Source organism: Camellia sinensis, chromosome 7 (assembly GCF_055761805.1).
Source record: "Camellia sinensis isolate YWXY chromosome 7, ASM5576180v1, whole genome shotgun sequence".
In the NCBI taxonomy this organism is placed as follows: domain Eukaryota; kingdom Viridiplantae; phylum Streptophyta; class Magnoliopsida; order Ericales; family Theaceae; genus Camellia; species Camellia sinensis.
In genome coordinates, this window is record NC_138967.1 from 8,989,895 (window position 1) to 9,007,987 (window position 18,093).

Consider the following 18,093-nt stretch of genomic DNA (forward strand, 5'->3'; position numbering starts at 1 on the left):
AATGTAAAAAATTGAGACAAAAATAAATCTTTTAACTTTATTATATAATTCTTTGATTTTTTTAGTGACTTTTATTATCATTGCAACTTTCCAAACTTGCCCTAAGACTAATTTCTAATATCTTCGCTTTGTGGAGAAATTTTAAAAAGTAAATTTTAAGGGAAACCCTCTTCTATGTACAATGCAAAGGAAATAGAGAGAAGTGAAACATCATATACTGAAAAAGATTTTACAGAGTTACATTCCAATGTATTGATGCCTATTCAAATCAAAGGGAAATAAATAATTTAAAAAAAAAAAATCATGAAACTATTTTAACAAGTTCAAAATCTGAGAGCTTATACAAATACCATCTTTCCTCTCTACATTTGCAAATATACACAGATGTGAGGAAAATCTGAGAGCTTATACAAATACCATCTTTACTCTCTGCGTTTACAAATATACACAAAGATGTGAGGATTCAACAGGAAAGAGGCTAGGTGGGTACGAGGGCCAATATTTGGTTCCTGATGATTCCCATGCACTTTTGTATCTCAGCATAGATCGGACGGTTCTGCGAGCAGCATGGTTGCAAACCAGTGACAGCAGAATCGAGCATCCGGGCCACATCGGCAGGTGGAAACTGTCGTTCCGTACATTTCTGCAATTGGTTAAGAAAATAAAACCTGGCATCAAGGATAATGTAAAATAATAATAATAATAGAAATCCAGCATTAGATTGGTACAAGTTGAAAAACATGTAATTTGTACGGATCTCATTTAATTGAGGTCTTGGAATCCATTCAACTTCCTGACCCATAAAAGGAACTGCTTCATAGTCCAACGACTCAACCGTTGAGGTTGATGTGTTGAACCATGCCATCGCACTGACATCATAGATAATCTACTTCAGCCCCAAATTGTTTGTCCGACACGGAAAACTAAAAAATAATAATGTATTTTTGTGTCAAAATTTTCAATTTTATCATTACAAATTAAAAGTACTTCATGAGATCTGTTAATTTGCGAAAAAGAAAATGTTGGTACAACAATACCGCATTTTAAGCTCTTATTTTCCATGCCAGACAAACAAACAAATTGAGATGGAGGGAGTATAATGAAAAGAATATAATAAAAGTAAATAACAATTCCAACTATGGAATAATTCCTACCAATCCTTTACAACATATCAGGTCCAGATAAATGATGACTAATTGATCATAAATGCAAATTGAGGTGTAAAATAGACATTTAAAAAGAAGAATTTAAAAGAGTGTCGTATTAAAAGATTGTACCTTGCAAGTTAGAGTGCAACTAAGAAAAATAACAGAAGCAGCAACAAAACTGCATATATAACTTTGGAACCCGTATTCAAATTTACCTGAATCATGAATAAAGTAGATACACAGTGACTGATAAGTTCCGATGGGATCTGTGCTTCATTTCTGTCTGCCTCGGTCTTCAACTTAAGTTCAGGTGCATGTAATGAACTCAATGTGCAGGAAGTCAACTGATCCTGAGAAGCCAAACCGCCATGAATTGGATCGGCAGGGGTAGAAGGTCTCATGGGCATCATGCAAGGATCATCCAATGAAAGTTGATTACTCACATAATCAATAGCCTCCTCAATCCTCTCAACGGTATTTCTACCTCCTTTCAATGATGACATTGCCTAAAATGATTATTAAGAGGAAACACTAATCAGAATTAGCAAGCCATATCAGAGCTAAGAGGTCAAGAATTAACACATGATTAAGGGAAATTCTATTTACACACCATCAAACTTCTCAATACACACCATTTCCATAATTTTTTTTTATTACACTTATATCCCTTTATCATATTATCACTTTGGACTCCACCACCTACCACTAGCCTCCGCCTGTTGCCAATTGCTTCCCTCCTCCGGCCACCAACACCCACTATCACGATCATACTTGCCGGTCGCCTCCCCAGCCCGTCTCCTTTTGTTCTTCGCATCTCTCTCTCTCTCTCTCTCTCTCTCTCTCTCTCTCTCTTCTTCTTCTTCTTCTTCACCACTCCTAAACCCTAGATCTAGGGTTTTCAGATAGCGGTAGCGGTGGGTCGCAATCTGGCAGCGGTGGTGGGAGGGTTGCTATCTGGCAGCAGCAACAGATCTAAAGTTTGAGAAGAAGAAGAAGAGAAGGGGGCGGCAGTGGCTGGTGGGCTGTGATGGCAGCAGCGGTGCCTGGTGGGTGGTGATGTGGGTTTGCAGCGGTGGTAGATCTAAATCTAGGGTTAGGTTTTTGGAAGAAGAAGAAGAAGAGGAGAGAAGGGGAGTGATGGTGCTACCTCCTACCGCCGCCGCCGCCGCAACTCTCCTCCTTGCTGCTGGAAATCGCAAGGGTAGGGGCGGCGACAAAAGGAGAAGAAAGATGATGATGAAGGCTAGAGAAGGTATAGAATAAAGATGATGAAGGCTAGAGAGGGTAAGGGCAGCTACGAGAGGAGGTGAAAGCCGGAGGGGAGGGGCGGTGACTGAAGGGGGTGGCAGCCAACAATGGTGGTGGTGGTTAGGGTTAGGGTTAGGGTTAGGGTTAGGGTTAGGGTTAGGGATAGGGATAGGGATAGAGAGTTGAATAACATAAGGGTAATTTAGGATTTTTTGAAAATTAATGGTGTGAAGTGAGAAGAAATCAAAAATTAAAAATGTGTGTGGTGTGTATTGAGAAAATAGTGTGTACTGAGTGATTTGATAGTGTGTAAATAGAATTATCCCATGATTAATGATTTACATTACTAGGCAACCTATGGTGCAAGAATCCACTAATTATACTCTGTTGGAAAAGGTTTAGGGTTTTAGCCTATAGAAAAAGCAAAAGCAAATCTGACCAAGTGTCTAAGCCAAACCAGGATTTCAAGTCTTGGTTGCGGTGACGGCGAGTGGTAGGTTCTGACAAGCATTAACACTTTTTTGGGTGAATGACAAGCATTAACACTTCACAATGCTTGCTCTAAAGTTTCAATGAAACCACACATCATAGTTTCAGAAGTATAAAAATACTAATAAAATAGTTCATGTTCTCACAAAGTAAATTCCATTTCAACAATAGGAATGAGCATTTAAAACGATTGGACGAAAGGTGCTGCATTTAAAAGCTGTAGAATCGGGAGATGTGTTATGCAGAATCATGGTTCCAATCAGACAATAGAGCAGTAAATAAAAAAAACAAGCACACACAAGAAACAAGAACGCAAGATAAAGTTTGCAAAAAATACAAGACACCTCACAATAAGATGAATGCAAAATATGATAAAAGTTCCAATGGTATGTGTCAACTTTGGATCTAAGCACAGGCAGGCAAATGTTACTTAAAAATGTCTACAAAAGGTCTCAGGTATGAAACAAGTCAAAGATACAGAAAGAATATAATTGACCCTCTTATAATTAACATTCTATAAACTTTGAAAATATGAGGAAGAAGAACTCCGAAAATATGAGGAAGAAGGAATATATTTCTGTTATATTCAAAACTTCTTATCTTACAAGACCAAATGACACTCCTTATATAGGAGATATTACAAACATCATTATAACCCATTATATGCCACTTACATATTATATATTACCACTATCTACCACTATCATATTATATACATGCCACTATCTGCCACCAACACCACTATCATATTCTATACATGTCACTATCTGCCACCAACACCACTATCATATTATATACATGTCACTATCTTATTATATACATTAACACAAATTTCCAGCACTCCCCCTCAAGCTGGTTTGAAGATATCGTCCATAGCCAGCTTGCTAGTCAGCTTATCAAATTGCTTCTTGTGTAGTCCCTTCGTTAGCACATCAGCTAATTGTTCACCTGTTGAAAGGTAGGTCATACAAATTATGCCAGTATTGATTTTCTCCTTGATGAAATGTTTATCCACTTCTATATGTTTTGTGCTATCATGTAGAACTGGATTATGAGCTATAGATATAGCTGCTTTGTTGTCACAATAGACCTTCATAGGTGTCGGGTGAGAAAGCTTTAATTCTTCAAGAATTCTTTTAATCCACATTACTTCACAGATTCCATGGGCAATAGCTCTGAACTCTGCTTCTGCACTACTTCTAGCTACCACATTCTGTTTTTTACTCCGCCATGTAACTAGGTTCCCACCTACAAAGGAGCAGTATCCGGATGTTGATCTCCTATTTGTAACACTTCCTACCCAGTCTGCATCTGTGTATACTTCAACTTGAAGATGTCCATGTTTCTTGAACAGTAAGCCTCTCCCTGGAGTTCCTTTCAAATATCTTAAGATCTTATAAACGGCCTCAAAGTGCTCTGCCCCTGGTGGGTGCATGAACTGACTTACTATGCTGACTGCAAAGGCAATATCAGGCCGCGTATGAGACAAGTAAATCAATTTCCCTACAAGTCGCTGATATTGTTCCCTCTCTTTGACTTCTTCAGCCTTAGCAGCTTGTAACTTCAAGTTAGGCTCGATCGGAGTCTCCACCATCTTACAACCAAGCATACCTGTTTCTCCAAGGAGATCAAGAACATATTTTCTCTGATTAACGAATATACCTTCCTTGGATCTTGCAAATTCCATTCCGAGGAAATACTTGAGGGCTCCCAGATCCTTAATATGAAATTCTTTTGCGAGTTTCTCTTTGAGGGCTGCTAACTCTGCTTCATCATTACCAGTTAAAATGATGTCATCAATATAAACAATCAAAATTGCAATTTTACTGTCTTTTGAATGTTTATAAAATATTGTGTGATTTGCTTGACTCTGCGAGAAGCCACAACTGATAACTGCCTTCCCAAAGCGTTCAAACCACGCTCTTGGTGATTGTTTGAGTCCGTATAATGACTTGTTCAATCTGCATACTCTGTCGCTTCCAAGTCTCTGCTCAAATCCCGGCGGTAGGCTCATGAACACCTCCTCTTCAAGATCACCATTGAGAAATGCATTTTTAATGTCAAGTTGATGTAGAGGCCAATCTGAATTTACTGCAAGAGATAACAGTACTCTGATGGAATTTATTTTAGCAACAGGAGCAAACGTCTCCTGATAGTCGATCCCATAAGTTTGAGTGAAGCCTTTAGCCACCAGTCTCGCCTTGTATCTCTCAACGCTTCCATCTGCGTTACATTTTATCGTAAACACCCATTTACACCCAACTGTTTTCTTGTCTTTGGGTAGATCAACTATCTCCCAAGTACCACTTCTCCTTAAAGCATTCATCTCCTCCATGACTGCTAATTTCCAATTCGGATCATCCAATGCTTCCTGTATATTCCTTGGAACAAACAAGTGTGAAATCCTAGATGTGAAAGCTCTATGATTTTTAGACAGTCTTTGAAAGGAGAGGTAATTTGCAATAGGATGTTTAATGCAATTTCGGACACCTTTCCTAATTGCTATAGGAACATCAAGGTCGGAAATAGAAAGAATAGGATTACCTAAAATTTCGATGCCAGAACTCGGGTGGACATTCGGGTCATTAGGATGGACATTTGGGTCATTATTCCTCAGATAAAATCGCTTCCTAGTATAAACCTGAAACTCAGAATTTAGATCATTTTGTAGTACTTCTCCCCCTAAACAAGAATCTTCTTGACTAGGCACCATAGAACTTGGTTCTCATAAGTGATCATTATCAGACAGATGTGGTTTTTGTGTAGGATAAATGACATTGGGAAGCGGGATAGAAATATCCCAAAAATGGTCTTCTACTCCACTTGTCTCCCCCTGAAGAGAAGTGTTGGGGAAATAGGATTTTGTTTCCACAAATGACACATCCATACTCACATGAAATTTCTTGGTTTGATGATCGAAACACTTATACCCCTTTTTGTTTGAGGAATAACCCAAAAAAACACATTTTATAGCACGGGGGTCAAGTTTTGAACGAAGTTGACTGGGAACATGAACATAGGCAGTACATCCAAAAACTTTGGCGGGTAAATCAGAAAACAACCTCGTGTCAGGAAAAAAAGTTTTGAGACAATCAAAAGGTGTTTTGTATGTTAACACCTTTGTAGGCATCCTGTTTATCAAATAAGAGGCTGTTAAAATTGCTTCACCCCATAAATATTTAGGAACATGCATGTAAAACATTATAGCACGTGCTACTTCAAGTAAATGTTTATTTTTTCGTTCTGCAATGCCATTTTGTTGAGGGGTATCCCGACATGTAGATTGATGAAAAATCCCCTTTTTTTCCAAAAATTCACCCAACTGCTCATTGAAATATTCTGTTCCATTATCAGAATGTAAAATACCAATTTTGGTTTGAAATTGATTTTCAATCATATTGTAAAAATTTGTGAATAAATTTTTCACGTCAGATTTTTTATTCATCAAATAAATCCAACATAAACGGGTATGGTCATCAATAAATGTAACAAACCATCTTTTACCAGAAAGAGTAGTGATTTTAGAAGGGCCCCAAACATCACTATGAATCAAATAAAAAGGTTTGGAAGCCTGGTAAGGTTTTGGCAAATAAGTAGAGCGATGAAATTTTGCAAAAATGCAACTTTCACAATGAAAAGAAGAACAATCAATCCCTTTAAATAATTCTGAAAATAAATGTTTCAGATAAAGAAAACTAAGATGTCCTAACCTATAGTGCCATAGCATTATTTTTTCTCGAACAGAGATTGAACTAGTACTATTAAAGCTCTGAGCTTTTTTATTACTAACAGGTACTTCATCAAAGTAGTAAAGACCTTCAAGCATCCTAGCACGCCCAATCATCATCCCCGAGTTCTGGTCCTGAAATTCACAATGGGATTCAAAAAATGTAACACGACAATTAGAATCCTTAGATAGTTTACTGACAGACAAAAGGTTACAGGCTAAGTTGGGGACGTGAAGAACAGCATTGAGATTAATTTTCTCAGTTAGTTTAATAAATCATTTTCCTGCAATAGGTGAAAAACTACCATCGGCTATTCTGATTTTGTCATGACCAGAACAAGGGAAATAGGTACTAAATAAATGGGAAAAACTAGTCATGTGATCGGAGGCACCGGAATCTATGATCCACGGAGAGAAGTTTAGGCAAGAGAAGGCTTTAGGATTTCTACCTGTTTGTGCCAACAAAACACTAGGAGTACCGGATGAGGAGTTGGATTTTATCAGCTTTAAAAGTTGATCAATCTGCTCTTTGTTGAAGGGACCTGAATCGACTTCATTAGCGGTAGGAAAGCCACGATTCTTCTCTCCTTGTTTGCTGCTTTTCCAGTTGACAAGTTTGCCATGGATCTTCCAATACGTTTTGCGTGTATGGCGAGGCTTGTTGCAAAAATCACACCAGACCCGTGGCTTATCATCAAACCTGCGTTGGTAATTTGCAGCCTTGTTGGCCGCAGCATCGCTAATTAAAGCAGAAATTTCAATTGATTCACCAGTACCTTTTTTCTTAAGCATGACGCTCCTTCGGCTCTCTTCCCTTCTGACTTCGGCAAATACTTCGCCAATGGATGGGAGAGGAGGTCTGCCAATAATTCTTCCTCGCACTTCATCGAACTCAATGTTGAGGTCGGCAAGAAACTTGTAAATACGGCTGTCTTCCACAATTTTCTTGTGGTGGTTGCAGTCGTCAACCGATTTCCATTCATATGTGTTGAAGATGTCAAGATCCTGCCACAACCTTTTCAACGAATTGAAATATTTGGTGACGGAATCATCTCCTTGACGAATCTCTCCCAACTTCAAAGTTAATTCGAAAACTTGAGATTGATTTCCTAGGTTAGAATAAATCTGACTAACATTATTCCACAATTCTTGTGCAGTAGTATAGCACATGTAATTAGAGCTTATATCCTCCTCCATGGAATTGACCAACCATGTCATAACCATGGAGTTTTCAGCGTCCCAACTGTCGAACAGCGGATCATTAACAGCAGGAGCCTTCTTGTCACCAGTGATGTAACCGATCTTTCCTTGCCCACGGATATACATCCGGACAGATTGTGACCAGCGGAGAAAATTATCACCATTTAGGCGGATGGTGGTGATTTGGACAGAGTGAGAGTTGGACGTTTTCACCGGAATGGCAGCGGCAGGGGTTGAAGTGGTTTCGGACGTGACTTCCGACATGGCTATGACGGTTTTAGTGCTGCTGTGTTTTTTGTTGCTCTGATACCAACTTAGAAAATATGAGGAAGAAGAACTCCGAAAATATGAGGAAGAAGGAATATATTTCTGTTATATTCAAAACTTCTTATCTTACAAGACCAAATGACACTCCTTATATAGGAGATATTACAAACATCGTTATAACCCATTATATGCCACTTACATATTATATATTACCACTATCTACCACTATCATATTATATACATGCCACTATCTGCCACCAACACCACTATCATATTCTATACATGTCACTATCTTATTATATACATTAACACAAATTTCCAGCATATAATTTAAGAACATTAATTAATAAATTTATGAGAAACCAACTTTGTTCCACTGTGTATGTATAATTAATAATTCTATCACTTCATAAATAATATTTTTGAGAAAATACGTTTATAATATTTGTTAGAATTTACCATCACCTACCACCACTACCACCTCACCTACTCCACTAAACCTAACCCACTACACCACTACCACCTCACCTACTCCACTAAACCTAACCCACTACACCACTATCACCATCCACTACACCTACATCTATATAAGGAACCATTTGTAATAGACAGAAAATAACATCAATATATCAATCAATAATACAATTTCTCTATTTCTCACCTCACCTACTCCACTAAACCTAACCCACTACACCACTATCACCATCCACTACACCTACATCTATATAAGGAACCATTTGTAATAGACAGAAAATAACATCAATATATCAATCAATAATACAATTTCTCTATTTCTCTTTATACATTAAATTTCTACAATATTAATTATTAGAGTAGGAAAATACACATGAACAGATATATCTATCATACAGGAATAATTAGCAATAAATGTTTATTACTAGCAAAGAACGGAATTAGAAGCCTTTGTACAAACAAAATTTGATAATACATGAATTGAAAATATGCAGAACAAATATTTTTATGATTGAAAATCATAAAGAAACATAAAACTACTCATTATTTGTGGGTATACTGTATATCCTTCCACCTTTATCATGAGACACAAATACCAAATGACTCAAAAAGGTTATTACAGATGTGCAATCAAAAGGACACTATGTACCTGCATAGCTGCATCTACCACTGTTCGAGCTTTTATTCTAGAGCTTTCAACAATTTCATGGACATGAGATTCTGATTCCTGCATATGATTTGCAGACTGATCCAATGAACTCAAGGAGCCACCAGAGTCCCCTAAATTGGCGTTGGACCTTGACCATGTAAATGGAGAGTTTTCTAGGTAGGTGTTGCGTTGCCTCAAGCAACAAAGAGCAGAAGAAACCTGCCAATTAAGTTGATCGAATTTAACAATCGCTTCATGAGAAAATTTATCTAGTTGAAAATAAAAATGAGCAGAACTGAATATTAGTTCATGGAAACCACGTGCCTGCTCATTTACTTCATTTAACTGTACAAGTACAGCAGCATATTGCTTCTTAAAAGGCTCTGAGTCCTTTAAATCATTGTCACCATCCCTTTGGTTTTCTAACACATCATCATTCATGTGCCTCAATTCAGACACCACAGCTTCCTACAAGTTCCAAGACGGCCCATCAACTCAATTTCGAAACTACTAATTTTTATAGGATGATTTGGCAAGTTTCTATGAGTGGACTTTATTTTAGATAAGTTTTTTATGGAGCTTCTTATTAGAAAGAATTAAAATCTTTTATATCATTTAAAAATAAATACTTGATGAAACATATTACAGCAAAATACAAACCAAATGGTAAAAGCATTTAAATCCCATCAACTATTGATATTGTAAATACCTATAAAGCATGGGTACTTCAACAAACATGCCACACCTGTACTAGATACTTACCAGCGTATGATACTTTGTATGGTATTTCTATATACGTACTGGGTACACGAAATACATACCCAAATTTTTTCTTCTTAATTTTTGGTGTACCTAAAAGTACCTAATATATACCAAAGCCGTATCGTACCTCAATCGAAACAATATTTTCTTCTACTAAACCAAACCAAACCAAACCAAGATAAAATTCCTTTCACTACACTTCTTTTTATTTTCTTCTACAGTGATAAAATTCCTTCACTACACTTCTTTTTATTTTCTTCTACAGAGATAAAATTCCTTTCACTACACTTCTTTTTATTTTCTTCTACAGAGATAAAATTCCTTTCACTACACTTCCTTTTTATTTTTAGTTTTATACTTAGCATGATTTTAAAATTCAACTATGGTTCATAAGTTATTTAATATAATGATATTTAATTTTGGTTTATACCTTTACTTTTGGCATTAAATGTTAATTGTAGGTTGGATCTTAACAAATTAAACCATTTAATCAATTTTTGCATTACTCCAAATTAAAAATAAATATTTTTTTACAAACGTACCAAGTTGTACCCTACTTTCTTGGATTTTACCGTATCGACGTACCTATATCGTACCAGTACTCGTACCCGTACCCGTGCTTTATAGGTAAATAGCAGCTGAGCTTGCTAATATCAGAATTATCAGAGGAACTTTGCTGTAATAGTTTACCAGAACATTCCAAATTTGCCTTCTCAAACAACCCCTTCAAGGACCTACACAATGTGGAAGAAGGGTGCCAGAAAATAGATTTGAATGGGTTCCATTTCATGATTTTCCTTAAGAGGTTTAACTTCTAATTAGAACCAAATTTAATGAAGATGAAGAGTCTATGGATATATATGATATTATCCAAACATCAGAAACAACACTGACATATTTAATTTTTTAAAACACCAATCTTTTAAATATGCTTAAATTTTGAAATAAATTTCCTTTTTCTTTGAACTTCGTACAAGTTGTTTCGCATGATAAATTAATCTTGTGAACCTGTGGTATGCGTTTGGCTTGATGAATTAAAAAGGAATATATGTAGATGCAAATAGCTTAGATTTGGAATCATACATCAATTTGAAAGCCTCATTACAATGGATTCAATATAGGCAAAGCAAGTTGCTTGAAATCTAGCCTGAGAAGAATTCTAGATGATTCTCCACTTCTACCTCTACTCTCTTCCGTCCCTCACTTCTTTCAATCCCACTCCAATCTACATGATTCTCAACTCTACACAAGTTCATATTATCATGCTAATGAAAGCAGGCACCACTGATCCAAATCCCGTAGAGGTTTGTAAAGTTATTTGTGACTTTACCGGAATGCAAAAGCAGCCATGTTAACAAGAATATAGTATCAATGCAACAAGAAGTTGGGAAATTAACAAGGATAGCATATGTGAAACCTCAAAAATGAATATGAAAATATCTTGGGTTTTCAGCAGAAAGGAAAATTGTTGCAAGTAGAAAACGACTTTAAAATATGCATAAAATAGTTTCAAGTGCTACAACCTTTTTATCAAGAACACGAGTCAGCTCAGCAAGAGCTTGCACATCAGCTTCCTTTGCCTGGATCTGTGCCAGAGTAGAAGACTGAGAGTTTGCCGCTTCCTGATTGTTGGCAGTTTCTTTGGATCCAATTTTAGCTTGCGAATTAAAATTTGTAGGAACCCCCTGGCCAAAAAATATTCCTTCAGATAATCTTACAGTTTAATGCAGTTAGATGTTTTTTAAGTGTACATTTCTTCTATAGCAGTGAGTTACAAGGACATGATTCACATAATAAAACAAGATGACCATTGTATACTGGAATATTTTGCTCAGAAAGTTAAAGTACCTTCCAAGGTTTCTGTCTTTGCTTGGACGGCAGCTTGTGAGAAGATCCTCACAATCAATAATCTAATCAGGAGTGCACAAATTGTATTATGGTGTTTTATTCTCATTCTTAGAGGTTGAATGGGTATGAGATAGTGAGAAAATGTTGGAGGTGTTAATATGGAGAGGCAGAAGGGCAAGAGAAGTCCATCAAGGAGATCAATTTGTAATGTGGCCTTCTAGCCCTTCTTCATAGTTTGGTGTTTATGAAGGAAAAGGAACACAATGTCATTTCAAAATAAGAAATTGACTGTCTTTTCAAGCTCCTCGTACTCTGTTTATTCGTGATGTGCCTGATGTACACGTATGTTTATGTTGCTTAACTGCCTTTCTAATTTCAGTTCAATTCCTGTTTATTTTTGTGCATACTTGGATGCACCCTTCTGTCACCTTTCTATTTATTACACATTTAGCATATACTTGGGTGTGCCCCTTGAGGCATTTTTTAATTTATTACACATTTATCAAGAAAGATACATTCGATGATGTTACATAGATTGGAAGGAAAGCCCAGCCCAACAAACATTAATGTAGTCCTAAATTGTTGAGATAAGGCTTTGAAAGTAGATTTACAAAATATTTCAAGAATTACATAAACTGTGAAAAACATCCAAAAGTGATGAAAACTCGGAAATAAATTTCATGTATGAAAGTATCAGCAAAGGTCATATCCAGTGCAGATAAAAGAGAGAAAGATGAGACAAGAAGCTCTTCTGATCTGGATTTGACAGCTGAACAAATGCTCGCCAAATCACAATTAGAATCTTCACCATGCACAATCTACCTTGTGAAAATGCAAAATGACATTACCTTCAATTTATTGGGTTCTAATATAACTTTGTGTGTTGTTAAAGGGTGCCAAATCTTAGTCCTATTGGATATGCATACAAGCAACAATTAAAGTAAGGTACTACCAACCTTAGCCTGCTTTAACATGTTACTCAATGAATAAGTTGCTGGAGACATGTGAGAAGGAACATCAAGATGTTCCAGGTTTTCACCAGGAGAAAATTTCACATTCCCTGCTGGTTTCTGATCCTTGGCCTGCCCATTCATTTTTAGCTCACTGAAGTTCTCAAAGAATTTATCAATGGCCACTGTGTTTCTTTCCAACAATGTGGGCATAGTCTCTGACGGTTTTAAAGGCATGCAATCAATATCCTGCAACAATGGAGGTGTCAGAACATGCCACTTAAGGGAAACAACAAACAAAATGGAAGAAAGAAAAAGAATGGTCTGCATAAAAAAATCCATGATTAAATTGAAAAATAAAACATGATTTTACCTTTAATTTACTGCTTTCTCAACAAGTTAAGATGCTATAAAAGGAAAATAAAATTCAAAAGGGTACATATAAAGGGTCCCTCCAACACACTTTTATTTCTATAGTACAGAACTTGACACTTCTTAAGTGTTGCCAACACTGTTACGGAACTAATCAATACATGCAGAATTCAAAACAAATCTGAACCATATATAACGAATATGAGATGCCATAAATGACATAAATAAAAAACGCACTACCTGGACAAATTCAACCCCTAGCTCTGGTTGGTCAAACTGAACACGGCACCTGGTGTGATCAACCGTCAATATATTTCCATCATGAATCTGTCTTGTTCTTGGATGAATAGCTATAACACGTTGGCCAACTGATAAAGGCCTCACAAGATCTGCCGGAAGTCCTTCTCTGGTACCTGTGCGAAGTTCAGTATAGTGCGTTCTAACAGATTCACGGTATTGATTAAGCTTCTCCTTTTCTTCCCTCAAAAATTGCTCGGAGAACCTCCGTGGTTTGCCAAGGGAACTGCATTAACAAAGAAATGTAAAATGAAGTGTTCTGTGTCAGACACTATCAATATCCAGGATCTGTGTAAGCCTAACATAATGCAAGTGCATACTACTAGGAATCGTAATTCACCCTAAATCACATAACCCACCTGGTTCCATTGTTATGAACAATTCTATTTGCACACCACAGACTGTCCCAGTACACACCATTTGTGGATATCAACTTCTAAATAAAATACAAATGTCCGGGTCTCAACTTCCGAACAAAAATCAATTGTTCAAATATCAACTATTGAACATGATTTTTGTTCAAACAATAGATTTTTTTCTGAAAGTTGATATCTGAACATTTGTATTTTGCTCAAAAGTTGATATCCAAATAGTACAAATGGTGCATACTGAGATAATGTGTGGTGTGCCAACAGAATTTCCCTAATTGTGATGGGGTTGGAAAACTTCTAATCACATTAGGAGCAAGTTCAAGATAGAAATTAAGTAGGCTACCTTGCCCCAACAAAAGCATCACAATCGTATATGTTTCCAATGTCATGTGGGGATTTCTCTAAGGCCACGTGGTATCTGAGTTTGGAAAGTTTGTGCCCTCATTGAGGTGGGACCTTACATGCACAATGCCCAAAGAGATGGGCAACTTGTGCTGCCAAGTGCAAAAGCTTGAAGACTATCAAAACGGAAACACCAGGAAGATAAATACCTTCTTATGACACCCCATTCAACACGAGTTAATCTTGGAACATGGCCCAATCCAACATGATTCAAGTACTCCACAAACTCCCTTTTAGCAAACCATGGGTAATCAACAGCACTGTAGAACCACTCGAAAGCACACCATCTCCTTGCCCGATGATTTGATAGGCAATTAGAAAGCTTCTCCTGCATTGAAAATCAAATATATAATATACTTGAACACTAAAGACACTGAAATCCATGTAAATGTAGACAAATGGAAACCTTAAGATTGGATGCTCCATCATGAATTGAAGGAATTGGCAAATTATGTTGTTCATCTACAAGGTTGTCAGAGAACTTTAAATCTCTCAGGTTCTGTGGTTTCTGTAGCTCCATCTTACGCCTGCTCCTAACTTTGGTATGTAAGTTAACCTGGTTTGCAATGGGAATCTGTACAGTTGATGGAGCTGGATCGTCCTTTTCCCCTCTAGGATAATTATTTAAAGCAGAATTCTCTGGATGTCTAACCAATTTTCCTTGTTTATGCTGTGAATTATTATAAGAAGAGCGTTTACCCTTGCTCATTAACTTCTTTCCTGCATCTCTAATCTACAACCAAGTGCAGAACTTATATATTATCATCAATGTCATAAACTGGAAATGGAGATACCATACCAAAAAAACAATACAAAACAAGAAGCAAGAGGATAAAATAAATTATTGCTATCTAATTCCTCCTTGTGAACAAATAAAGAAGGGACATACATCATGCCAAAAAAGAGCAACCATCAGTGTCAGGCGTTATTTCGGTATCAACAATAAGGTTAATCTAAGAAGTATGGACACGGACACGTGACACGACACGAATACAACACGGACACGCCGACACGTTAATTTTAAAAAAATGCAGGACACGACACGTGGAGGACACGCATGAAATATATAATTTTATATATATGAATATATCATTCAAAGATAATAAAAAATGCAATATAGCACTATTTCCTATAAATTTATATGGTTTTTGTTTTATTATTATATCTTAAGTTGTTTTGTTCAAACTTATAATTAGTTTTACATATGTATAATCAATAGACACATGTGTTTAAACAATTGACATGTGTCCTCCAAGTGTCCAAAGAGTGTCCGGGTCTTTAAAAATATTTAAAAAATAAGACACGTTTTGAAGAGTATCGGACACGTGTCCTAAGAGTGTCCAAAGAGTGTCGGTGTCCGACACGGACACGACACGGATACGTCACCTTCTTAGAAGTGTCTGTGCTTCTTAGAGGTTAATAATGAGAAGAACCAAGTGATTTGATTCAATGAAAACAGTGAAAGAGCACACCTAAGAAAGTTTTCATGATGGGAGAGAAAGAGAGAGGTAAACAAACCTCATTTTCCTGAGATTCATTTGGTTGATTACCAATATGAGTTCCGGTTTTTGAAATCTGCAGACAGAATGCTATAGCATTAAGGGCACCATTCCAAAAACCAGATGAAGATCCACAGCATTAGTGATAGATTAATACAAGATGACTGGTGTTATTTAAAAACAACATCCTCTCTTACTTTAGATCCCAACAACTTGGGTTTCTTTCTTGAAGTTTTAGTAGTAGACTGTTCAGGATCGTCCTTTGCTTCAGGAATAGCACTAACATTAAAAACTGAAACTTTTCCAAGCTTTGATGTTTTAAGGGAAGTGGCTTCAAATCTCAATTTCCCTTTCACTTTAACTCCTGAGGATTTAGGCTTGTCCCTTTGACGGGTTGTAGGCACAGTTTCCAGGAACCCATACTTGTCAACAAGACCCTCATCTTCTTCTTTGACTGGTACTGATGACTCTGAGACACAAAACAATCAAAACAATGGGTTCAGACTATAATGACCAGAATGGATAGAATGAAATCTGAGTAACAGCAACGAACGAAAAAACTTAAAAAGACGGCATCCGTAAATCTTGCAACTTTGACTGAAATCTGTTATTCCCCAATTATTGTGGACATGCCAAGAACAAATTAACACAAATGCCAAGCGCACATAGAGGAGAAGGTTAAAAAGTAATAAATATGAAATCTAGTAAAAGGTACACCCAGTTTAGTCCCATTGGAGGGTTCGGATGAACATAGACAAAGAGGTTCTCTCAGTTATGACAAATAATCAATTATTCCATGAAGAAACAATGTAATAATCCGAATGAGAAGTTGTAATATAAAGATATATATTGGGGCTTGCACAAAATCTTTCAAGATAATAACAAAATGAAAGGCCCCGCTCATGTCTAATTATGAGTATCTAAGACATAGCAACATACCAAATCTTATTGTCAATTAGGAAAATTTTCAAAAGATGAATATTGTCCAGCTGGTCACAAAATTTTTGCACTTCTGATCTTTTACGTTTAAACAACTGAACCTACTATCTTGAAGCCACAATATTCCCAGCTGAACCACTATTTGTAGAGAACTAGTTGTATCATTTGCATTCACTAGTGCCAAAAAGAAATAAAAGCAACTTTATGTCAACACTATAATATGATTGATCAGGATAGCCAGCCACGATCACTTCCAGCTAAAAAAGGTGAATAAAAAGAATAAGATTGCAAACAAAAAAGAAAAAAATACTCCTTGAAGTTGGATTTTTCAGAGAACAGAAACTAACAAAAGTTATGGTAGTAAGATCAATCCTCAAAGTTGGAGATATGAGTACGCCAAGCTATCCAATTGGGTTTCCCAATAAAAGAGCAATCCAATTGTGTTCTTAACTTTCTGGATTCCTTATTATATTATTTAGTTTCTTCTAGTAGCTATTTTTTAGTTTAGGGACTTTACACTTAATAGTGCTCCTGATTCGTGACTTCTTTCCTAGTTTAGTTAGTAACTATCATGATTGGCTTTATGTAAAGCTATGTAACAGAGAATTGTAAGAGCCACTTTTTATTACAATGAAAGACAGTTCTCAATTGGCTTTCTCATGACCATAACTGGCAGTTGGGCAATATGAATATTTCAAGTCCTTAATTTTTTAAGGCTTAGTCTGGTGCTTCACAACATGGCATACCATTAATGTGTGGAGTTGATTTTGTAAATTGTGGTCCTACAATTTGTTAGAGCTTGAGAAAATTTTCTGTGAATGGTATCACAGTTTAATGCAAAAAAAAAAAAAAATGGTTAATTCCTATGGTTGGTATAAGAACCTAAGGGAGTAATTTATTTGCCAGTGTGGTTATTCAAAGATGGCGACATTCCTTGAAACAGTTTAATACTTTGGTGTTAGTTGCTAAAAAAAATATTCACGATGCTAGTGGCAGACTGGCAATCACGATCGAAAAATCTTGAAAGTAGAATTGCAATGATATGTGGTCCAAAAGGAGGGCGGTTACAGGCCAAAAACCTGAAAGAATAAATGCAGGCACATGCTAAGTTTTTCAAAAGGGGAGGCTAGTGATGTCAAAAGAAGAGAAGTGCAAATGCAATGAGAATTTGAGGTGCAAGTGTTGAAATAGTTCAACTTGTCTTTGATAACTGTCTCTTTCAGAGAAGGTTCTTTTGGGGTTCACTTCCATATTATGGTGCTATCCATATTTTTATATTTCCATCATTACCCTGTCAGAGTACATAAAATAGTAGTTTATGAACTACAATGTACATATCACATCTGATTGTTTATCATCAGAAATATCGGTTTTCACATTTCTTAAGTGGAAAATTTTTTAAATATTACACATATGGGAAAGAAGATAACTTTCAAGTTTCAAACACAATG

The 18,093-nt window shown here is 36.4% G+C and overlaps 1 protein-coding gene across 4 annotated transcripts in view; it reads right to left on the reverse strand.

The window, feature by feature from the left end:
- Nucleotides 1–193: 193 nt before the first annotated feature.
- Nucleotides 194–18,093, reverse strand: part of LOC114302985 (protein ALWAYS EARLY 3) — a 59,487-nt gene continuing 41,587 nt past the window's right edge. For 2 of the 4 annotated variants that reach the window (XM_082877406.1, XM_082877404.1), the window contains exons 10-20: nucleotides 15,901–16,172; nucleotides 15,723–15,779; nucleotides 14,611–14,937; nucleotides 14,354–14,532; nucleotides 13,375–13,657; nucleotides 12,769–13,011; nucleotides 11,488–11,649; nucleotides 9,527–9,670; nucleotides 9,203–9,421; nucleotides 1,364–1,654; nucleotides 194–643 (exon numbers count right to left, since the gene is read on the reverse strand). In XM_082877406.1, the coding sequence (XP_082733532.1) occupies nucleotides 479–643; nucleotides 1,364–1,654; nucleotides 9,203–9,421; nucleotides 9,527–9,670; nucleotides 11,488–11,649; nucleotides 12,769–13,011; nucleotides 13,375–13,657; nucleotides 14,354–14,532; nucleotides 14,611–14,937; nucleotides 15,723–15,779; nucleotides 15,901–16,172 (2,342 nt within the window). In that variant the 3' untranslated portion in view covers nucleotides 194–478. The remainder of the gene's footprint in view (nucleotides 644–1,363; nucleotides 1,655–9,202; nucleotides 9,422–9,526; nucleotides 9,671–11,487; nucleotides 11,650–12,768; nucleotides 13,012–13,374; nucleotides 13,658–14,353; nucleotides 14,533–14,610; nucleotides 14,938–15,722; nucleotides 15,780–15,900; nucleotides 16,173–18,093) is intronic. The other 2 variants (XM_082877408.1, XM_082877407.1) reach the window with 1 other exon arrangement.